This window comes from Plectropomus leopardus, chromosome 1 (assembly GCF_008729295.1).
Source record: "Plectropomus leopardus isolate mb chromosome 1, YSFRI_Pleo_2.0, whole genome shotgun sequence".
Taxonomy (NCBI): Eukaryota; Metazoa; Chordata; class Actinopteri; order Perciformes; family Serranidae; genus Plectropomus; species Plectropomus leopardus.
The window spans coordinates 21,116,254-21,140,061 of record NC_056463.1 but is presented as its reverse complement, the minus strand read 5'-3'; the positions used below and the strand labels follow the sequence as shown (position 1 = coordinate 21,140,061).

At 41.4% G+C, this 23,808-nt stretch overlaps 1 protein-coding gene across 1 annotated transcript in view; it reads right to left on the bottom strand.

The window, feature by feature from the left end:
• Window positions 1–396: 396 nt before the first annotated feature.
• Window positions 397–23,808, bottom strand: part of LOC121950508 (intersectin-2-like) — a 38,927-nt gene continuing 15,515 nt past the window's right edge. Inside the window, 35 exon segments of the mRNA XM_042496566.1 lie at window positions 397–531; window positions 533–579; window positions 1,495–1,668; window positions 2,053–2,136; window positions 2,711–2,793; window positions 2,973–3,091; window positions 3,189–3,253; window positions 3,256–3,291; window positions 3,294–3,336; window positions 4,542–4,604; window positions 5,537–5,620; window positions 5,736–5,819; window positions 6,011–6,109; window positions 6,268–6,451; window positions 6,583–6,689; window positions 7,191–7,312; window positions 11,428–11,622; window positions 11,743–11,839; window positions 12,348–12,469; window positions 12,572–12,602; window positions 12,694–12,860; window positions 13,078–13,133; window positions 14,740–14,936; window positions 15,073–15,333; window positions 15,866–15,977; window positions 16,768–16,890; window positions 17,008–17,189; window positions 19,146–19,285; window positions 19,540–19,627; window positions 20,308–20,448; window positions 20,605–20,754; window positions 20,857–21,119; window positions 21,970–22,058; window positions 22,225–22,362; window positions 23,471–23,534. Of these exon segments, the coding sequence (XP_042352500.1) occupies window positions 430–531; window positions 533–579; window positions 1,495–1,668; window positions 2,053–2,136; window positions 2,711–2,793; window positions 2,973–3,091; window positions 3,189–3,253; window positions 3,256–3,291; window positions 3,294–3,336; window positions 4,542–4,604; window positions 5,537–5,620; window positions 5,736–5,819; window positions 6,011–6,109; window positions 6,268–6,451; window positions 6,583–6,689; window positions 7,191–7,312; window positions 11,428–11,622; window positions 11,743–11,839; window positions 12,348–12,469; window positions 12,572–12,602; window positions 12,694–12,860; window positions 13,078–13,133; window positions 14,740–14,936; window positions 15,073–15,333; window positions 15,866–15,977; window positions 16,768–16,890; window positions 17,008–17,189; window positions 19,146–19,285; window positions 19,540–19,627; window positions 20,308–20,448; window positions 20,605–20,754; window positions 20,857–21,119; window positions 21,970–22,058; window positions 22,225–22,362; window positions 23,471–23,534 (4,112 nt within the window). The 3' untranslated portion in view covers window positions 397–429.

Here is a 23,808-nt window from a genome sequence, read left to right as displayed (position 1 = left end):
TTTTGAAGCAGTCTTTGTCCAGTTCTACGTCCCTCTGAACTCTAGTACAGTACATCCTGTGCAGGTGCACAAACAGCGGCACCAGTCAGGCCTCCTTTTCTACCTCAGGTCAACAGCGAGAAAAACACAGGAGATCTGACTCCTTTTGGTGGGTTCAGATGATGTCACTCAGACACCAATTCCCTACTGGAAGATTCAGATGACATCAGGAGAAAGGTATTATTAGTGCAGGTTAATATAAAATGTTAAGGCATGATGCGAGTTCAGTACAGAGGTGTCTAGTTTGATATTAGGCATGTGTAGGGGGCATCTGAGTTTGTTTAGGTGACAAAAGCAGCCTTTCTTATTTGGTTACTCTGCAGGAGGAAAATATCCTTATTGGATGTCTGTGTAGAAGACTCTGTTTTTATGTCACTTCATCCTATTTGTCTATTTATTGCCAAAGAGCTGCAGGTCGAGGCGGACCCACACTTCCCCTGTAGGAACCTCGTGCAGCAGCAGGCGGCGTGTTACTGGTCCCTTGTTTTCCAAACTCTTTCTTTATGGTTGCCACGGGAACCTCTGTACGACCCAGAAAGTCTGATATAAGAGAGGAGATAGAAAGATTAGGTTTTAAAAGAGCTCAGGAAATGTGATAGGCAGGTATGTGTGAGGCTACAATGACACAAAAGTGAGAATTAAGTTGGTTTTTTTTCACCATCAAGATTTTTTTTTTACTTTTGTATCACAATCTACAGTCTAAGTTAAGCAACAGAATATCATGTTTAAGCCTTTCAAACCTGGATTGATATCAGTTTTTCTTGTGCTGCATTTAGACGCCCTTTCACAAGCTATTTGACCCTTTAAAAATTTGTTTGATTTTTTTTGAAAACATGGGGAAAAAAGGCAATAACCAACTGGGCAAGAAATGTTATAGCAACTGCAAGAAACAGTAGCAAAAAGTGAAGAAGAAAATTACATAAAAATTAGCTTTGAAAAAGAGGGGAGGATTATCAGAAAATTATCCTGAAAACTAGGGAAAAATCTCCTGAAAACTCTATAATTATTATTATATTTTAAATTATGTTACAGAAAAATGTTATATATATTTATAGTTTAATGATTTGTTGATTTTCGTGTTTGTTGTTCACTTTTTTGTTGTTGTTGCTTAATGCTTTTTGGGTCACGTCATGGGAAGTTGCTCATTGCCTTCTCCTCATGTTTTTGAAAGAAATCAAGAGAAATTTGCTCAGGTTTTAAAGGTTAAAATTAATTTTACAAATAATTTCAGACTTTTGCAACAAGGAAACCTGAGTCGGTCGTTAGCCTGACCAGATCACGACTCTGAGTTAGTCTGGAGCCTCCTCGTTCATTTTTCGATTTCCAAGGGGTGTTATCAACAACCACTGACCAGTGCTGGGCTATTGTTTTGCAGCTTTACAGTGAAATCAGTGGGAGTCAATGAAGGAGCGAGGTGGAGAAGAAGAAAAGGGAAGAAATAAGCTGGTGACTGACCATCGGGTGAAAACTGGTCTCTTTCAAAGATGGTGATGCACAGGACGTCCTGGTAAAGATCTTTGATGTGGAACTGACAGTTGAAGTTCCACTTGGGGTTCAGAGTGTCGTTGAGCGTTCTGGACGTGAATATCTGAGCTCCCATGGTCACTTCACAATAGGGGTTACTTTTACCTGGGCGAGGACATGGACACAGGTGATAAGAGGGACAAGGGAGTAAAAGTAGGGAGAGGAAAGAAGAGAGAAAAAAGGCGAGGAACAGAGGAAGAGAGAGATAAGAGGAGTAATGGAGGGTCAAGAAAAAGAAGGAACATTTAAGGAGACAGAAAAATCCTCTGACTAAATCTGAACTGATGTAAAAAAAAAATTAAAAAGATGACAGGGCACCATAAATAAATGCGGCTTTATCTTTCTCCTCATTAGGTATCCATGCAGCAGTGCATGTAGCATGCAGCAGAGATTAAAATCTGGATTCCACCACGTTTTAAGTCCATGATGTGTTTCTTTGTCCACTGAACCGTGAGGAGCGTCCTGCAACACGAGTGTATTCATGCTCACCATTAGGTTTGGCTGCCTTGAGTTCAGTCGCCTCTAAGATGGTGACAAGAAGTCTGCCGATTCCACTCGCCTTCACTGATCGTGCTGCAAAAAACAACACACACACACACACACACACACACACACACACACACACACACACACACACACACACACACACACACACACACACACACACACACACACACACACACACACACACACACACACAAATTGATTGATCCAGACATTGGCTGCCATCAGTACTGCTGTGTCAGTGGAGAGACAAAAAGGGTTCCTACACATTTTCATGGACAAAATTTAAAAACTTTTCCAAGACTTTTCAAGGACCCATAATTTTTTTTCTTCTTGCTCATAACTGCAATTTCAGCTAGCTGGCATACATGAAGGGAGAGAGAGAATGTAACCAGGAAATGAAGGAAAAAAAACAATGTCACACATCAGCTCATGTCAGAGCTACATTACGCTGACAGATTTGGAGAATAAATCAGTCATCGTGTTACATTACATGGAAGGTCAACTGTGGAAGACTAGTGTAAACATTTCATTACGCACAACTAAATTTCATGATTCACTAAATTCTTGACTTTCCCAGGCCTGGAAAATGTGATTGTGAAATTTCATGACTTTGCCATGACCATGAGAACCCTGGACAAACCTTGATAGGCCTTTTCCCTTTTCTTCTTTTCCGTCTCAATAAATTCTTCAGACGCAGCCTTGATCTTCTGAACCCAGGCCGTCCTGACAACACAAACACAAACAGCAATTGTACAAGCAGCCACAGAAACAAAAGAAAAACCCAACACACCACGTCTGTGTGTGTGTGTGTGTGTGTGTGTGTGTGTGTGTGTGTGTGTGTGTGTGTGTGTGTGGTGTGTGTGTGTGCGTGTGTGTGTGCACGCGCGCGTGCGCACAACTACCGTTCATTGATGTTGTCCGTTCTGAGTACGTAGACTCTATCGATGTGTGAAATGTGGAAGGTGGGCTCGTCGCTGGAAGGATCCGGCAGCTTCACCAACACTTCATTAAGCAGCACAGGCTAAAGGAAAAACACAACATCAGAGGTGATTCTCGACAAGAAAATGCACATTTTCTAAGAGTGTGTCTATGTGTGTGTGTGTGTGTGTTTGTCTTACCGGCTTGTACATCTTGAGCTGTACGTTGTTCTTGTTGCTGAACAGTTTATCAGGCCCAGAGGAGTGAACTGTTTACCGTGTGTTGTCAAAAGCAGAAAGTCGTAAAGAGGAAAGCCCAGAGCTCCTTGTTGCTCTTTACCTTGTGCATCTGAAAAGACACGAGTCATATATACGTATCATATTATTCAATAAGTAAGGCAAGGCAGGCATATTTATATAGAGGTTATTCAAAGTGCTTTACAGGCAACAGATTAAAAAAAGATTCAGAAAAAAAGAGATATAAAATAAAAAATAGAAGTATAAAATAAGAGGCAAGTTATAAACTTGCAGATAGGTTTAAAGCCAGATTTATAAAAACAAATAAAAATAACAAAAGCTTATAAGCCCTTTAAAACGTGGATTGACATCCATTTTCTTGTGCTGTATTCAGAAAGCTTTCACAAGCATTTAAAAATTTCAAATCCTGAGCAAACTGGTTTGATTTCAAATGATCAAATGCCCTGCACGCTGCAAAAAATTATTAAAAGGTGCCAAAAAATTTGTTTAAAAAAACAAAACAAAATACAGATAGACAGAGAGTTTTTAGAAAATTATCAAAAAACAAACAAACAAGGGTTTTACACGATAAAAAGGTCAACCAGAAAATTCTATGTCACTTGGGAGTTTTTTTTTGTCTGGCTCAGGGTAATATCTGGTCATTCATTTCTTACCAAGTTGCTCATGCCTTCCAACTTTTTCAAGCCAATTTTCTCAGGTTTTAAAGGGTTAATTAAAAACTGCTAAGCTTAGCTTATAAAACATATCTTCATCCCAAAGGGAGCTGACTCCAGCAGTGGGGAGCTTACCGGCTAAAAGTCATTTTACCACATTTAGATCGAACTGTGGGCACCACTGACAGAATTTACAATTATAATCAAAACAGTTTTACTTCTGTAACTGCTCAGCGATGATGGTGGTATTATAGTCAACTGTTCAGCACCAGATTTAGTTTAATTCTTCGGCCAAAAAGCAAATGTCTAAGTTTATATAACAACATTATTCATGGTGCTGCTGTATCATCACTGCCTGAGATCCTTCTGTTGGGTTTCTGCTCAGATGAACCAGCTCGCTGATCACTGTGAAGGTTTTACTCTGTGGTCTGAGGTAACATGTGACCACGACAGCCCGCGGCCTGACCCTCTAATGTTTTCATTTCACCTCCCCGTACTCCCCAGTCTGTCTGGATGCTTCAACATTTAAAATATTCATTCAGCAAAATGAAAAATGATAATTTTATCCAGAATATGAAGCCCCACTGGAGTAGTTCACTTACTCTGGTTACCACAGTTTCAGAAACGTTGCAGTTGTACTCACTTTGCCGCTGTGGAGCAGTTTCCTGGGGCCCAGACAGTTGGTAAGAGAGTTAAACACCAGGTTCTGTTGAAAGAGAGTAACTTTAGAGGAATCTTTTACCTTATTTAAAATAACATATTATGGAAGATTATCTTTAGAAACCAACTTATAAGGTTAACAAGAGAATACAAATTGAATTCATTATGAACTTTAGTCATACTATATTGCGACTTAAAGGTGGTAGGCAGCGATTGTCATCCAATATGTTTTTGAGAAATTTAGCAAATATCTCCAAATGGCCCAGCAGCTGTGTGTGCTGCAAAAACATCTGATGTTAATTAGGGCTGCTGCCTGAAAGTTGTGAGCTTGAATTATCAGTCAGAGATCCCTCAGCTAGCTGAGATTCTTCAAGTTGAGCAGTTTTTTTTTGTCAGACAGTGTCTGCCTTTGAGGACACAAACATCCCAGTAAGTAATTGCTCCTCGCTCACACGGTGCTCTCTGAAACAGGCAGCTGCAGACCCAGACCCCGGGTGATTCTGAGTGAGACTGAGGAACTTTCCAGAGGGTTAACATTGTCTGCTGCCTTCTGCTTAGAAGCAGCGAAATTTACAGCTCACAGCAACGTAACATGAAACAGATGATGTCTTTTGTTTGATATCTAGTGTCAGCAAAAAAAATCCTGCTGCAAATTCCTGATTCTGCTGTAAACATAGTTAGCTCTCTCAAACTCAATTTGGACAAATAGGAAGCATGGTTGAATATTCGTATTGAACAGCCAAATCCAATTCTGAGTCAGGTACTGCCCTAGTGTTCATACACAGCCATGGCTCTGTTATTCGGAAACAAAGAAATGCTCAGACCAAGCCATGCAACACTATTCCAGCCACTCAGCAACAAGGGGCGTTCATGCTTGTGTACATAAAGAGAAAGGCAGTAGGAGCCTGAGGGAAAAGAATCACTGGCAGGAGATTGTATTTGTTTGATGGCTACACCTTTAATTAGTGAGCTTTATACCTCTGCAGGGCCATCACACTGTACGTGGTTCTGAATCCACTCCAGTCTGTCAGAGTTCTCCTTCTCTCTCACGCCCTCGTTTACCTGATTAACACAATAATATATAATACAAAGAAACAACTTGCAAATCTTTTCCACACAGAAAGAAAAAGGTTTTAAATTAAAGTAACAAGTAAGGAATCAGTAAGGAGAAATAAACCTGTTGACAGAGTTCCTCCGCCCTTTCTAGAGCCTCTTTCAGAGGACCTCTGTCAGCGTGGCCCTCTGCGGTGCACTCCAGGATCTAAACACACACACACACACACACACACACACACACACACATAAAACACAGACAAGTTAATCACACCCACCAGCAAGAGCCGAAAAGGCAAAGCACTGTTCTTTTTCTCTAATTACACACAGTAAGGTCAGTATTTGAACCGCCTAATGAGGAGTTCAAACACAAACACGCTCATGAACATGATGGCGTACGTTTTTGATGTGCAGTGGGTAGCGTGTGATCCTCTGCATGGGTTTCAGCAGGAAGCTGGACAGCGGCATGCCTTTACACCTGTAGTCTGTGGCAATTTTCTGATGGGAATAAAAGATAAGGTTAATAAGTACAGCAAGAGTCTTGTTTCTACCTTTGTACATGTGACTGCAGAGCATATGATTTTTAAAATACGTCTTTCAACACATCTCCTTTATTCTTCTGTCACACTCCTCCTTCTCTCTCCTCTCCCTGCTACCTTGAGGAAGTCCTTGAAGTTCGGCTCGTTGTCAATGCGTGTCTGAAGCAGCGTTGCCCCGTTAATCTGGCAGGAACAGAAGCGGATGTAGGGCAGCATGTGGGACAGCTCTGCAGACAGGATATCTCCGATCATCTGCACCGGCATGTTCTCCCCGCCCATCTTCTTACGCACACGAAGTGCCCTGCAAACACATCAATGTGCACTTATAAACACAAGCAGCTTTGTATCTTTGCACAGACACAACATTAAAATAACCATTATTACTGTTAGACCTACTGTCCCGTCTAGATCTCATGCACAGGTTAAACCTACTTGAGAAGTTTAGAGTTGCAGACTAGAAGTTCTTTCCAGTTTACGAAGATCATGGCCATCTCTGCATCGCTGAGCCGACCTGACTCTAGCATGGGTTTATGGAAAACCTGAATGCATGCAAACACAAAGACAGGAGCAAAAATGTTAGCCAAGAGACAATGACGGACTTACACACACTGCCAGGAATGTGATCAGAAAATCATGCAGACACCCTGACAAGTATCAGTCAGGCAGTATAAAAGTAAGCAAAATATACTCAGTGGTCCTGTGCGGAAGTAGTTTCATTTTTGTTGGAGTACGACTGTTAATGTGAGTTAGGTTATTCTACATTATGCCAAGAGGTAAATGCAAATATAAAGCACAGAAATGTGGACATTGACCTAAGAGAATTGGACTTATTTTGACAAAAACAAATGAATAGATAACTAGATAACTGAAAATAGATCAAATATTTGTGGCTAGTAAGAATTTGTGAATTTGAATTTATGTCTATTTAATGACTTTTAAAACCTTATATTAATAGAACTGAATTTAGGACATTTTCAGATTTTCAAGGACCTGCAGACACCCTGCTTTATATGTTGTTAAGCAGGACATCTGTCCGTTACCTCCAGCACTATCTGCAAGTCCTCTGTGTATCTCTCCTCAGTCTGGATCAGCTCATGAATGTAACCCTGTCTCTTCTTCTCCTGGGTGCTCATTGTGTCCAGGCTGTTCAGGTCTGCACACCCTGCAGGAGAGGAGGAACACAGGAGAGGAGGGTTGTAGAACATATACAAAAAAAGTAAACAGCGCCCCCCGCTGGACATTTAGAAACATAAAAAAACATGTTACTGCTTTTGACTTCCTATATTCCACTTGCTCAAGATATGTGCACATCACTAAAACGTTTAGAAAGGAGGAGAGAGATGACAACGGGAAAGAAGAGGGATGGAAATGGAAACAGGAAAGACTTTAGTCTATATCAGCATTCACACACACACACACACACACACGCTTACCTGATATCAGGAGCCCATTAGCACAATGTGATGGTCCCACACTAGCTGACTGTTGCTCCCTCACTGACCCTTCTGTTTTCTCTCCCTCAACATCCGTCTCATCCCAGAGATTTAGAAAGTGAAAGCTGCTTTGTAAATTCATTGCTATGACTGATTCTGACCGTCTTTAGGTTTTAGTTAGTTGTCTTCCTCTGCTGAGTTTGGCTGTTTGTACTACGTCTCTCCTGTTTGTCTCTTTCTCCCCCTGTGCTGTTATCTTGTCGTTGCTGGTATCTGACTACAACTTCTCAGAGACTAAATCTGTTTGTACCAAAACAGGAAGAGGAATTCCTTCTTTCTCAGCCTGCGACACAGATTCAGAGTAGAAAAAGCTTTGTTTTTTTCTATTTTTCAGTGACTTTTACCACTAAGATATTTTAGGAACGTTTTCTTAGAAAAGTCAATATCAGATACTTAATATTACCTGAACAAAAAGGAAGACAGGTGGAGGTTTAACTCTGTGTTTAGCTGAGTGCAGGTTACAAAAGCATTAGAAAAGGTTTTTCACATACTGTATATCTATCCATCTTAATCATGCGTACTGTGTTGACAATATAAACACTGCACACAACACATTCAAACACACAAAACCCTGCAGAGGTGAAGACTGATATTCAATTTAACAATAATAAAAAACTTTCATCTCAAACCAATCTTTATTTTTTTCATTTCAGAGTCAGAAAATATATTAGACACATCTTCAAAAATAGTTACACCATCTCGTACCACAAATGTTCTGTATATGCTGTCAGAGCAGTCGTGCTAACAGCTGCTATAAGCTCTCAATGCAGCTTTCCGCCGGTGTCGTTCACCCTGTTTTTGCTGCAGCTTTTCACAACTATAAGGGAGGTTTGTTGTTAACCAGGTAATCTCTGAATTAAATGAAAACAGCAAGCAGTTCAGCATCCATTTGCTTTCCTTGCATTAGCATTCATCACTAAACTGAATTTGATGGCAGAGCACTAAAGATATCTGAACTGTAGCATCTCCCCTGTAACACGACTGGGCTCAGCGGTTACAGTATCTCATGAGAAGCTTACAAAGCATTTTTTCACTTTCACTTTTTGCCCTGCGTTTTGGTGAATGCGATGAGCTGACATGCATTCACTCTCTAGACAGACTGAAAAGTTCAGAGCAGCAGCAAAAAAGCATTCAGTTAATATAAGGTGCAGCAGCAGTTTGTGATTTCACCCCAGAGTCAAAGTTAACGTCTGTTGATGGCTTTCAAACAGTTCGCCATATGGTAAGGAGTTGCTTCATTTCACTTCAAAAATACTTATGTTCCTTCTGTCAGTCAATAACAGCTGATCTAGTTGTGGCTTTTAAATGCAGACGACAAACCGTGCTATTCTGCTCGTATCATTTTCAGCCAAAACTAAGCTCAACAGAAGGTTTTTTTTTTTTTAAAAAAAAAAAAAAAGGCACACAATCAAAAGCCCACTGCAAAATGGTAACAGTTGGAAGCAAAATGTAGTGCTACATCTCTTTTTGGAATTATCTCCTCTCCAGTTTACTGTTGAACATATCTTTTACTTTATTGCTTTAAGAACATATTTTTCATAAAAAATTACCAAGTCAAACTTGCGTGGTAATGTATTTTCGCCCTCGAAGTTACTGTATTTGTATTGAAAATGCAACTGCATTTACACTATGTTGCAGGCGGCCCTGTTTCAAGCATTATATGCCTAAAAATATTTCCTTTTTGTTTCTTTGTGAAGCACTTTGAGCTGTATTTCATGTTTGAAAGGTGATATGTAAATAAAATGAATTATTAAGACAACTGCAGGAGCACTGGGCTAGAATTTGTACTGTCCATTATTTCCCAAAACACCCACAGGCTTGAGTATTAGTACAATGTTCATTGTTTGTATAAAGTGACAGTACAATTTACAAGTCAGGTCTGAACACAACTCTGAGGAGAAACAGAGAAAAATAGTGGGCTCTGTGTGAGCTGAACTCTCGAAATTGAGGAGTGAGAAAGATAAAAAAAAATAATCTTTAAGAATAGGAAAAAAGAAGAGAAGGAAAAGGAAAAGACATGAAGGGAAAAGAGGGTGATACAGGATGAACAAAAGGGGAAAACAAGTGTCTTGTCAAGAGAAACAAAGGGAAAGAGGAGAGACAAGCCACAGAGAGACCCACTATCACTCTACTCCAGCATTTTAGCATCATAGTGCAAGAATCAAAACAAGAAGCGAGGAAATCACGAAAGGCACCAACGCTGTAACAGTTCACAGAATCAGAATTGAGAGTCATTAGAAAATTTGCAGGGGTCCAGACCTTTGAATCTGTCCACTCCACAGAGCTCACTGATTCATTTCATCATGAAATGAAACAGCCGTGTCTCGGTTAAAGGAACACTTTGCCTCCTAAATAATTTTCAATTACTCACCCCCCAAAACTTTTTTTCCCGAAAAGGCTCCACAGTGAACAAATAAGTCAAAACCAGTACAAATTCTTGATGAATTGAAGCCATAAGGGTGCATCTTAAACAACAGCAAACCTACATCAAAACATCCATCGACAAATTCTCATACAACTCGTGCAATTTAATCCAAGTGTCATTTACCCAGTCGTTTGCTCAGCACCATCCAGACAGACAGCTCTGTCTGACCGCATAGTGAAAGGTATCTGATCAGGCAGTTTGTTTGTTTTACTGCGTGACTTTAGTGAATCCGAACCAGCGCTTACAGGGGAAGACCAGCAGCTTCTGTGGTCAGTGAGGTAAAATGTTTTTATCTATGGAGCCTTAGTTTGAAGAGAGCATAGATACTTGTTGTTCACTTGTAGTTCAGATCACTGTCAGAGAGACACTATTCTGTTAAGATCCTTATTATTTATTTATCAATCATTTTTTCCATTTTTGGATTCTTTGTTCACTGGAGGCATGCAAGAAAATCAAAGTTTTCTTAATGAATTCAGTGCAACAAAGTGAGTAACTGATAAACAAATGGTCGTTTGAGGGGTTAAATATTCCTTTAAAAAACACAGTGAACTTTTTACGCAGATGGGATGTCTTTTCAATATTGCCAGAAATTGTTGTTTGTTTTTACGTCGCTCTGCTCCACTCTTTAGACCCTGACAAAACCAGTGTGTTGGCATAACTACTCATTACTGTCAACTTAAAATTAAGCTAGATTGAGACGTATACGTTGGTGTCTAGTGCTTGGTTAGAGAAAATAAAATCACCCCCATGGACTGAAACGAGTTGTTCATTCTGTATGATGAGAAAGTTGTTTCAGTTCCTGACTCATTCACAGGCAACATGGGGATTTTTTTCTTTTACCATACAGACACCTGTTCACTCACACACACTCACACACACACACACACACACACACACACACACACACACACACAGGCAATAGCTCAGTGGGAGAAGTTAGTAGATAGGGAGTCCAGACACTCCGCCCCTTCAGAGCAGTGTGTAATAGTGGGTCTCTCTGAAGTCAGGAGTAGGAAGAAAGAAGAGGAGGTGGAGGAGGAAGAGGACTTTCTACCACCCTAGAAGGAAAAAGAGACAGAAGCCGAGGAATAGAGAGAAAGGGGAGGATAAACACAGATTGGGGAGGGGAGGAAGTGGGAAAAAAAAGGGGAAAAGGTAAAATAGTCAGTGAGAGGAAAGGATGAAGAGATGGGTGGATGAAGAAATATCAGTTATGGTAGATGGAGGTTTAACAAATAAACAAATGGTGAGTATTAGTTAGTCATAGCGGCTTAAGGCAACATGGAACAGGAGCATCTGTGTTTGAAACATGCATATTTCCTTTCATGTATAGTGTAGTCATAATATCATGTTACTTACACTGCTGGCTGGGGTCACAATCTGCTGTCGTCATCTGAACATAATTGGTGGGGAACAGACCAGTGGCCCCGTTGATCTCTCCTTTCCACCAGTCAGGGTCATTCTTGTCCAAAACGTTGATCAGCTGACCTTTGGAGAAGCTCATCTCGTCCCCATTGGCGGCTGTGTAGTCATATATGGCGATCACCTGACAGACTGAGAGAGAAGATACCGTTTTTTTTCAATTTATTTGTCTACTTTTTTTCTTTTCACCTCTAGTTTTGGAGAAGTGTGTGTGTGTGCGTGTGTGTGTGTGTGTGTGTGTGTGTGTGTTACCTGGTTGGTGTGCTGGCGTGGACTTGCCGCTGTTGGATCCCAATATTTTGACATTAGCGGCAGGAAACCAGCCCTTCTGACGCTTTTTGCCTCGGGCCTAGAGTCAGACAACACAAACAAAATCAGGGCAATGACTGACGGTGAACTGATTGGATTGTTTGACCAGTTTGGAGGGGGGTTTGTGTGTGTGTGTGTGTGTGTGTGTGTGTGTGTGTGTGTGTGTGTGTATGTGTTAAGAAGAGCAAGTCTCCTGCATGTAAACACTGCCTGCATTTTATGCAAAAATAAATTACTAAAAAGCACATGGAATACATTGGTATGACGTTATGTTTATCCCTCATAATGCACATAAAATTATATCAGAGTATATCGCATTTTTTCAAATTCATCACCCATCCAACGCCTAGTCACAACCGATATATACATTTATGGCAAAGGTGTTGGAATGGAAGTCAACAATTCTTCATTTTAGTGGACCACAAACCAAAAGCTTGGGAACCACTGATCTAGTGTGCAACGTCAGGACGTGCTCAGGCTGTTTGTGGTTATCTTCTGTACAGTAAGTTCCTACAGAGCACCACTGTGAACAGCGGGCGCTGACTGACCTGCAGTTCTCCCAGCCACCAGCCGGAGGCGTTCTTGCCGAGGATGAGGATGAGTTGGCCATTTTCCAGATTAAGCTGTTCAGGGCCCGTGGAGGGGTGGGCCCTAATCACTTGGGCAATCTCTGCACACAAAAGACACAAATGCAACTTTGCAAAATGCAACACCAGGTATAATGTTCTTATGTAAGTGATTAGATTTCAAAAAGACAAGGTGGTGATCTTACCCGGCTTCTTCTTTCCAGATATACTTGATGTCTACAAAAACACAATTATATCTTCATTACAACAAAAATACACGGATTAAGTTTTTTCCACCTGTATATCTGCGTGTGTTGAGTGTTCTTACATCTGTCTCTTTGGGTTTGACGTAGTTGCTGGGGAAAACACCACTGTTGTCGCCTATAGAGCCTTGCCACCACTCTCCCTCTCTCTTGCTCACCAGGATCACATCTCCCTCTCTAAATGTCAGATCACCAGGCTCCGGAGACTCATAGGTGTACAACGCTGTGTATTCTGGAAAGGAAAAGAACATAAACATAAGTAACAGCAACGTAGCAAAAGGTTCCAACCTAGACAAGACTTTCTAGATTTTGAAGAAAATACAGATTTCATCATAAACTTGAGACATAACACATAATTTAGGATAAAACTAAAAGGAAACATCATTTCTGTTACCTGAGTATCATCATAAAATGTAAAATAATATGAGCCATGATCCATTTTACTGTACCTTCAAGCTGCAAGCTGTCACCAGACTCCAAAGCGTCAGAAGTGGAGCTCTTCACGCTGAAACACAGAAAGACAACTTTAACGTAGTCATTCATGTACTTCATCCATCCAACCATCCCAGAACATTTATCTGGATCTCAAAAGAAGTACCAAAAAATAGTTCCATGCCGCGTTCTCCTGCTCGTCCTGAGGGATGCAAGGCCTTCTAAAGCCAGATGGGGTTCTCAATCCCTGCTACACGGTCTGCCCCGGGGTCTTTGAGTTGGAATACCAGGAGTCATACTATTCAAAACTAAAAGTGACTCCTTTCAATACAAATGAGCAGCAATTCTGCTCCCCTTAACCTGTAAAAACACACTCTTTTGGTTACTAGCCAGAGGTAAATGTTGGAACGTGCACTTGACTGGACAGACTGGTAAATCAGGAGCTTCACCTCAGCTTCCTCTTCACCACAGCACTTTGATACAAAGCGAGCTGTGAATCATACTGTATAAATGTGATGCGGTTGTGCAACTTGTAAGTGAACGCTGCAGATTCCTCATCACACACGAGGAAAGAAGTCATTTCTGCTGTAAATACTTGACATACCTTAACAGTTACAGTACCTTTAGACTCAGGCACACTCACTGACACACAGTAGACATTTTCATGTGGCTGATGCATGTTTTTACCATTTTTGCCTGAAATAAAATGCATCCCAATAGCGACAAAATATGTAAAGAAAGTAGCCAGGTGTGCTTCAGGATATTGAGTTTTTGCGCGAGGTGAAAGTTGGGTATGGGCTACAAATTTAGCCCTGTGTTTTATTTATAGGGCTAAATACAATTCCTTGAGAAACGGAATAATCTGACTGCTAAAAAAGATCACACTTAATCCATATAACTAAAAACACTGCACTGTGTTTTGCACAGATAATTATTACTGTCACATGACGCGCTTATGCTGTGGACAACTGCTGTAGACAACAGCTGTGGACGACGGCTGTGGACAACAGCTGTGGGCAGGTGTTGCTATTGTGGAATTGCAAAATGGAGCAATAAAGGGTAAATAATGAGGGACCAAGAGAAGAGACAGGCCAGAGAAAAGAACAGGATGTGTCTAGATAAGTCCAGATATGACATAATATCAATGCAAGCCACACTGAATATAAAACTGTATGCAGTATTTGCAGTCAGATTAGATTTAGAACAGGAATGCCTTTTTTGATGCATGTTATCTAAATCAGCGAGACAAACTACAATAACTAACATCCAGTTGTCTTAACAACACCGGCATACACCTGTCCCCTCCACTTCATACAGTAACTTTGCCTCATGTCTCTCCCTATGTGCCTCAATTTTCTTTTTAAATGTGTCACACTTCATGATTCAGTCATCACTTTATGACATTTACTTGAGTCCCTGAACAAAAAAAAAAACAAAAACAAATGCAAACTAATTTCTAATATAGCTGGGGAATAATGGAAGTGAAATACACGACTGTGCGTGTTTCAGTAGCAGTGGTAATTTGCCAACTCAACCAATAAGTCTCCTTTATGGCTTGTTTGAATTTGATATTGCTTTTAAAGGGCTCCAGAAAGGGCTCCAAGAGGAATTAATTTTTACAAAGAGACATCCCTGTCCCCAAACTACTTTAATCATGGGGAGAAAATATGAAGACTCACTCTGAACTCTCTTCTTCTCCCAGCAGTGTCACGTATGTTTTGGGGAACCAGCCTCGTTCATTGTTCAGCTCTCCCAGCCACCAGTTCTCCTGCTGCTCCAACACCTGAATGACATCGTCCTTATTGAAGTTCAGATGGCTGTCTGTCTTCGCTGTCCATGAGCACAGGGCCTGGGCCAAAAGGTTACCCACGACCTTCTGTCAGAGGCACAGAGGGAAAGACAGCAAAGAGAGTATTTGAGTGTTTCTGTATAACCAGACAGTTATCATACCATGGCCATTCAAGGCTGCAGCAGTAAGAGGGCTTGTTGTATATAAGGTATGAACATCTCACCTGTCCCTGTGTCTCAGAGGGTGCAGGGTGTGGAGAGTGCGTTGGCGTAAAGGCAGACTTTGTCCCTGCTGCCTTGGCAGCATCAAGGGCATTGGAAAGCTGTGACTGGAGCGGCACTTTAGGAGCAGCAGCAACAGCAGGAGTGTTTTTAGCTGTGTCTGATGGGGCCAATCTCTCGACGTAGCTCTCTGGGAACCAGCCCATCTTCCCCTGTCTGCTGCCGTACAACCAACCCTCCTCCCGCTCTGTCGTCTCATCAACCTGGCAGAACAAAGAGGAAGAAAAGTCAAAAAGTGAGGAAGAGTAAGGAGACTTTTGACATTTGGATATGATTACATGGTCTGCTAATCTGAAGAAAAGTTCTTCCTTTCACACCATCATCCTGCTATCAGGCTGCTAAATGTTGACAGTAGTCTTTTCAAATGACACCACATGGTTGGTTTATCATTGTGTCTGTTTTTTTCACATGGCTGGCAAGCCTATTCATACATACTATGAATCCATTTAAGTGATGTACAATGCATTGAAATGTTTTATTTATAAGCTTTAACATATGTATTAAAGCATGGGAATTTTTTATTTATTCTGCCTGGTCCTCGTGTGAGTCAGTATGCACGGGACCACACCAGGTGCCAGTGTGCACCTTTTGCCCATATATTGATTTCTCTGACATAGCACTACTGCCTGCTGCTGCTTGTTTCTGTCTGTGAGTTCATGTTTGGTCTGTGTAGATTGTAAAAACTGAATTACCCTTCCTGAATGAATAAAGTTGAATCTGAATATTCAATCTTACCTCAATGATGTCATCTGCATTGAAGGTGAGCTCTTCGTTGTTTCGGGCAGTGAACGGGTAGAGAGCTTTGAAGGATGTGAGAGCCGCCGATTTCCTGTGTTGAGTGGCTCTGGGTTGCCCACCTAAAGCAGCATATCGGGGTAGACACTGAGGACAGGAGGGGAGGACAGAGACGTACGGTAAACTTAAAAACGTGCGTTTGTGTCTTACCTTTCCTCTCCTCCAGTCCTCTCAGAAGAGCCGACAGTTTTTCGTGAATATCAACCTTCCCTCCTCCACTAGGCTGCTGCTGCTGACGAGCTGCCTCCTCCTTCCTCTTTCTCACCTCCTCTGCTTTCCTCCTCTCCTCCTCCTCCTCTTTTCTCTTTCTCTCCTCTTCTGCCCTCTTTCTTTCCTCCTCACGCTGCCTCCTCTCCTCCTCCTGCTGCTGCTGAAGCTTCCTCCTGTCTTCATCCCTCTTTCTCCTCTCTGCCTCCTCTCTCTTCTTTCTCTCCTCCTCCTCTCGCTTTCTCCTCTCCTCTGCATCTCGAACGGCAGCCAAGGCCGCCCTCTGTCTCCTCCTCTCCTCCTCCTCTCTCTCTCTTTGACGCTCCTCCTCTCTCCGCTCCTCCTCTAACCTCTTCCTCTCCTCCTCCCTCTTGCGTCTCTCCTCCTCTTCTTTCCGTCTCTTCTCCTCTCTCCTCCTCTCTTCCTCCAATTTCCTCCTCTCTTCCTCTAGCTGCCTCCTCTCCTCCTCCAGCTGTCTCCTTTCCTCCTCCTGCCTCTGTCTCTCTGCTTGCTTCTGCCGCTCCTCCTCCTCTCTTTTCTTCCTCTCCTCTGCCTCTCTTTTTTTCCGCTCTGCCTCTTCCCTTGCCCTGAGTTCTCGTTCGGCCTCCTCCTTGGCAGCCTGGATGAGAGCCCGTCTCTCTCTCTCCTCCTCCTCCTTTTGTTTCGCCTCCTTCTCCTCCTTAAGCCTTCTCTGATGCTCCTCTTCCTCCCTCTTCAGCTTCTCCTGCCACTGGCGCTCTTTTTCCATCTTAATACGCCTGAGAGTGAAAAGATAACATTATTTTAACATTTGTATGTCAATGTGAAAAAGTTTTTTTTTTTCATTTTAGTTTTAATAGAGAAACCAAAACTGAACCCCTGAAAAAGCAAAATACCTCTGAGCCTCCTCTTCCTCTCTCCGCCTCCTCTCCTCTTCCTGTCGTTTCCTCTCCTCTTCCCTCCTCCTCCTCTCCTCTTCCTCCTTCTTCCTTCGACTCAGCTCACGTCGTTTGTCCTCTTTGATGCTCCGTAGTTTTTCGAGTGCTGCCTGCTGTTTTTTCTGACTCTCTCTTAGTTCCTGGCACACACATAAAAATGCACATTTAATTGCAGAGTTAAAGATATGTAACTGAATTAAAGAATGAGCTGTCTAGATAGACATGATGGGCGAAGGACTGACCTCACACACCATGCACATACACACAGAGCATGCACAAAGGTGCCTAAACATTGAGCAAGTTGTAGGGGGGTGTAAGAGACAGAGAGAAGAGAGATATATCAAAAGAGTTAAAACAGCACAGACACAAGATGTCAGCATGATGGAGAAATATGAGCAGAGCAATGCAAAGAGAGGAAAAAATTGAGGACAACAAAGAGACCTAAAGCGAAAACCTTTAGTAGGTAGAAGAGGTTACGGAGGCAGGCCAGCAGACAGAGGACAGCCTGAAGCATAGAGTCCTCATCACCCACATACTGCAAATATGGGGACAAGGGGTAAGAGATGGGTGAGAGGGGAGAGAGGGGAGGGAGAAATAGAGGAAATGCATCCAGCAGAGGAAAAGAAGAGAAGAAGGGAATTGCAGAGGAGAGAAATCAAAGTTACAGATAATAAAGGTGAGATAGAAGGTTACGACAGATAACTGATTGGAGGAGAGAAAAAAGGCATAAAGGGTCAAGCTATAGTAGTATGTAATATTTGTGTAAATTAAAAACAGGCATTGCACACACCTAAATGTGTTAAAACTTAAAAGAAACGGTTTTTCCTTTTGCTTTTTTTAACCCTAAAAAGGCACTAAAAGGCTAAAATTAGGCAAACAAGATATAAAGATGAGTTCAGTTTGTAAGGAAAACAACAGGAAAAAGATCCAGTTGGATGATGAAGTATCACATTGCCACCACTACCCTGTTCATTTTATGTCATGATTCACATAATGTACTAACATTGCACTGCACAATCACAGGCAGAAGTCCATTTCATACTCTGCATCATACTTTTAATCAAGTCATTTACCCTAATTGCTTATCAGTTAAATGAGTCTGCCTGCAAGAGGTGCTGATCATTTAACAAACAAGCTAAAAGTTGTATTTGCAACTGATGATAACAAAGTGTGAGGCAGCAAAATACAAAAGATAGGTAACTTTTTACCAGTAATATCTTTTTTTTTGCCAATAGGTAAACTGGTTGTGGCGCCCTGGTGATGCAGTGGTTAGCATCGGCTCCTCAAAGCAAGAGGGTTTCAGGTTAGCACCCAGGGTGGGGCAGCCTTTCTGTGTGGAGTTTCCCTGTTATCACCATGTCAGTGTGGGTTTTCTCCAGCTTCCTCCCACAGTCCAAAGACATGCAGGTTAATTGGTGATTCTAATGAGTGTGAGTGGTTGTCTGTGTGTGTGTCAGCCCTGTGATAGCCTGGAAACTTCATCAGGGTGTACCTCGCCTCTCTCCCAGTGTCAGCTGGGACAGGCTCCAGCAGCCCGCAAACTTTAACAGGATAAGCGTTTACGGATAATGAATGAATGAATCAACTAGTTGTAGCATAACTTAAGAACTGAGACCTCCCCCACTTCTCTGTTGCCTCTAGCAGCCCGCGGATTGACTTCTATGTAAAGACCAAATTTTCTAGGATAATCCGAAAAATGTGATTTTATGTGTGTTTCCGAGTGCCTGTCTTCAGCTCTGCTACAGCACTAACAGTGTGCAACGTAACACTGGCTGAGAAATAGAGCTTGCTAATGTCATCAAACAACTGGCCAGCCAAAGTGCTCACTCACAGCTACCATGTGCAAGCACCGAGTGCAAGCTACAGGATGCTGACTGCAGTCACTTAACAGCCAAAGAGAGACTAATTACTAGGATGTTTTAATAGTTACATACAAATGATTTAAAAGTGATTAAGATAATAATTTCAATGAGATATTTTGAGGACCTTTGAAAAGAACTGGCAAACCTGAACACATATTCTACGTGAAGTTAAGTTTTATTAACTGATGCCATGTTAAGCTGCTCTACTTATGTTTTAATACATTTAATTCTCACCTGCATATCTTTGTTGTACTGGTCCATCTCAGACAGTTTGGCAGCGGTCTCTTTCTCCAGAGCTTCCAGCTGCTCTTGCAGTTTAACACATGTCCCTTTTTTCTCTGTAACTGCCACCTTCAGGGTGGACATGGTTGACACTACGAACAGATGAAATACAGTTAGAGAAGTAAGAATCAGAAGAGGAAAGAAAAGAAAGGTGGAATCTTGACAGCACCAGGAAAGATTACAAAGTGAAAATCTATAATTACATTCTCATTCATGTGTTTCCAATTTCTGTTTCTGCTGCGTGTTAAGAATGTTTATGCCTTTCACTTATTTAGGTTTTTTTTTTTAATGTGATTTAACTACCCAATTAACTTCACCCTCTATCATTTCATCCATCAATACTAACCAGGCAGGTTATTCAGTGACATGTTTCTGAGTTTGTCCGTCAGTCTCTTCTGCTCCGGAGTCAGCTGGGACAACTTCCTCTGGAACTCCTAAACAAGAGGAAAAGCATTAAAAACAACATCAATTCATTACTGAAGGAAAACATTTGGAAAAAGATTATAGAGTTGTGCAGGTATGACATTATTTTCAAGTTGGTATTGCCCTGGATCCCTTGTCAAAAAGCCTACAGGATTTTTTCTTTGAATTTTGGATTATTATTGAAAACAAGCTCTGTGGCAAAAAAAAACATTCGAATACTTACAAATTCAAAGAGATAACCCACACAAATTAACACGACTTTCAAGATTTAAGACTTAAGATTTAACGTCAACCCGACAATGAGGCTATAAAGCTGTGTTCAGCATGATGACGTTCTGTAGTCTCTTTTAGCCACTTGTTAGCAAATGCCTTTTTTAAAACACATTAAAGATTCAAAATTTGAGTGGGCTATTTACTGATGGATTTGATGTTGTAGAACAAAATCTGAAAGTCTCTTAAGCTTGTGTTAACACCAGACTTTATTTCAGGCATTTACCCCAGAACCCATTCAAAAAACCGATTGATTCTGAGACGACAGAACCAGGAGTGCAAACATACAAACTTATTTCTGCATCACTCCACTGGTTTGTCTCTCGAGAAAGCAATGATCCGACCCATGCATCACAGATAACAAAAAATGTTAAAACCATTAATAAGCATCATAAACAACTCAGAAACACAGGACACACACCTCTAGCTGATTCTGCAAGTTGTTAATGTCCTGCTGGCGTGTCTCTTTCCTGTGTTTGGTCAGATCCAGCTCAGTCTTCTGATGCTTTTTCTTATTCTGAAAGTCCCGTAGTCGGTCTGAGATCTGACGATGCTTGTCTCCCTGAGGTAGTGAGAAACACAGTGAGAGAGAGAGAGAGAGTATGACAGAAACTTTACAAACTCTCCTTAATGTGTTTTTGATGGGTGAAAGCCTGCAGTACAGCTGTATGTGATATGTTGCACCGAAATACACCTACAATCTCTCTCCACCACTCACCACGGCCTCCAGCTCCATCTCAAGACTCCTTTTCTTTGCTTTCAATCTGATGATATCATCCTGCTCCTGCTCCCTCTTTATCTGGAGCTCTCCTCGCCGCCTCCTCTCCCACTCCTCCTTCCTCTGACGCTCCAGTTCCCGCTGTGCAGCCTGGAATGAACCCATACAGGACACTGACGTTAAAGACACGACTCTCTGCTGTAAATATAAAGACGGAACCAATCATACACGAAAATACAGCATCCACAGTACCTCTTTTCTCTCGATCTCTTTCTGTCGCTCCTCTTCCTTCTGCCTCTCCAGCTCCCTCTGTCGCTCCAGCCTCCTCTCCTCCTCTTTCCTCCTCCTCTCCTCGGCCTCCCGAGCCTCCCTCTCTCTCTTCTCTCGCTCCTCTCTCTCCTTCTGAGCTTGCCGCTCCCTCTCTCTCCTCTCCGCCTCCAGCAGTGCCTGTCGTCTTTTCTCCAGTTCTGCGTTCCCTCGCTCCAGATTAGCTTTGAATTTATCCTCAAACGTCACTGAAGAAGACAAACAAAAGTTCTCATGAAGTCGGTGTTGGTGTACATGTTATGATGATTGGGAGTTGGGTTCATTGGAAAAATTTCAAACCAGTTTGATATTAAGCCAAACGTTGGACCAGACCGGTATACCGAAGTTTACCACCAGGAGCCACAGGTTGCTGATGTTGTGAACTTTTAAATTAGTGTCATAATTACAAATGCCAGTTCAGCCGGTTTAAGCTCGTACACCAGACTGGCAATACTTGGAAATCGACCCAACTCTACTGGGAGTAAGTATTTAAATCGAACTCAGAATATCTATTTTCTCTGAATGAATAAAGAATTTAGATAACTTATTTTAATCTTTATTCGGTTTGAACACTAAATGAACCCAAACTTTTTTAAAAGTATTTAAATTGCAAATGTGACTGCAGGACAACGCAATAGATACACAAACTTTATTTTATTTTTTTTAATTTAGAAAATGTTGATAACTTGTTTGACTAATTACTTATTATTTGAACTAACGTGATTGAATAGGAGGACCATAAACAGTTAAAATAGAAACATTCATGAATTTAATTGATTTTTAGGAAATTTAAGGATTTAAAACAGCTTTTAGCTGCTACAGTTTAGGTTGCTGCGAGTGGCCACTGTTTTTGTTACAACAATATGTATGTTATATTCAATTATAACTCATCAGTGTATGTACAAAAATAAAAAGCAAGTCTGACCACAGCCATTGATCTTATCTGGTTACTTGGCATCATTGAGAAATGGATTATCTTAATAATGGAGAACATAGAGAATGATACTTAACATAACACAGTTACACTATGCGTTTAGGGTTGGTGGTGTGAGTACTGACTGTTGGTTTTGGCTTTCTGTGGAGGTTCTATGTCCAAGTCATCAATTAGCGCAGCATAGGAAGAAGAGCTGGATCCATTCACTGCAGTCCTGGAGCATAGATTTAAAATAACTTGTTGGAATGCATACAATCAAAATATTAGACAAACATTAATGTAGTCCATGTTTAATGTACTTAAATATTGAAAACGCTTATATCTGCTGTTCAGGGTATTTGCAATGTTTTTGTTGAATTGTGTCATATGTGTGCACATACCTTAGTGAGGGTGGTACCAGTTCAGTTGGCAGTGTCAGCGGCAGTGGTTGTCCCATCTTTGCCATGTCCACCAGATGCATTGCCAGAATAAACTCCTCAGCTTTTAGCTTGCCATCTTTATCCACATCAGCTAAAGTCCTGCAGGTGAGTGGCAGATTGGAGGAACAAGGTTTATGCATGATTTCATACCATCAATGCAATAGTGAGCTTGGATGATATCTACAGTAAAGGATGCGATTTGTGTGATTTGTGTGCTACTTACTCTAGTTTGTTCGAAATAAGCCCTTGATTCGCCAATTTAGATGTGAAAATATGTTATTTATCCAAGGAGTCTCCCTCTGCTGTTGCTAGCCAATTATTTACAGTCCTGTAACGTTATCTCAACGACTGGCAGTCTCCGTGTTTGTCAGTTCAGCTGTCCAGCCGCAGAGACTGACCTATGGGTGTGCATGATGTGAACTACACAGCATACATCCTTAAAACAGCCTCTGAGTATGAGATTAATAGAAAGATTTGCACCTTTCTGCCGATCAGCTGTTTTCATCACATTTATGTTAAGTTGAACTGCTAGTTAAGGTCAGCGGCTATAGTTCTCAGCTACTTATGGATTCTGATCTACATTGACATGTCCAGTCTATAAGTTGAGGCACAAGTTATAGGGATCATTTATGAACATACGGGAGGATTTGGGGAGTTAAAGCTATAGCTGTTCACATCTGATCACATCTGCTGAAATTGTCGCTGTATTCTGAAAAAGGAACATGAGGGAGATATTTTGTGATAAAAAACCATGACCCTTGTCCCCATATAATGCCTCCAAGAGATAGAATCTCTGCTGTTAAAAGCTCTGATTGTTTGTTTTCATTCAGAGAAGGCCATTAGAAGCACTACGAGGCAACAGAGTAGACAGAGGAGTGTAACTGTTTGGTTTTTTTTAATTATCTGTTTAGTTAAGTGCTGTGTGAATACAGTGACAGTTTTAGCAAATATCAAAAAAATATACATTTTCTATAAAAGCTATGAACTACAGCTTTGCACCCCCCTAAAAATCACACTAGAGGTACGGTAATATAATTTAAAGTTTAACCAGATTTTACAAGTTATTTATTTCCTTTCTTTCAAACAATGGTGTAATGTCATACCAGCTACAGTGGAATGAAGTTTCTTTTGTCTGGCTGCCAAAACCAACTTTGGCTCTTGAACACAACACTGTAACAAACTGGGACATGAACACAGATGTTCTCACCAGATGGAAGCCAGCTGTGTCTGAGTCAGCATCGTGGTCGCCATGGCACCTCTCACCTGCTGACCTGGCAACAAGAGTGACAAACATCAGAACACCTGTACAGCACAGATGTGTGGGTGTGGTTGAGGAGGGAAAAGGTCATGGGTGTGTGTAAGGACCTGTACAATACGTGTGCCTTTACTCATTAAACTAAAATGTGGCAAGTGAACAAAGAGAGAAGTCCTGTGCACCATCACAACTGGTTTCCAAGAGCTCATTTCTGCTAAACTTTACATACGTATATGGGTATGAATAGAGCTTTCTCGTCTATATTTGTGCATGTTTTCTGAAAGCTAATG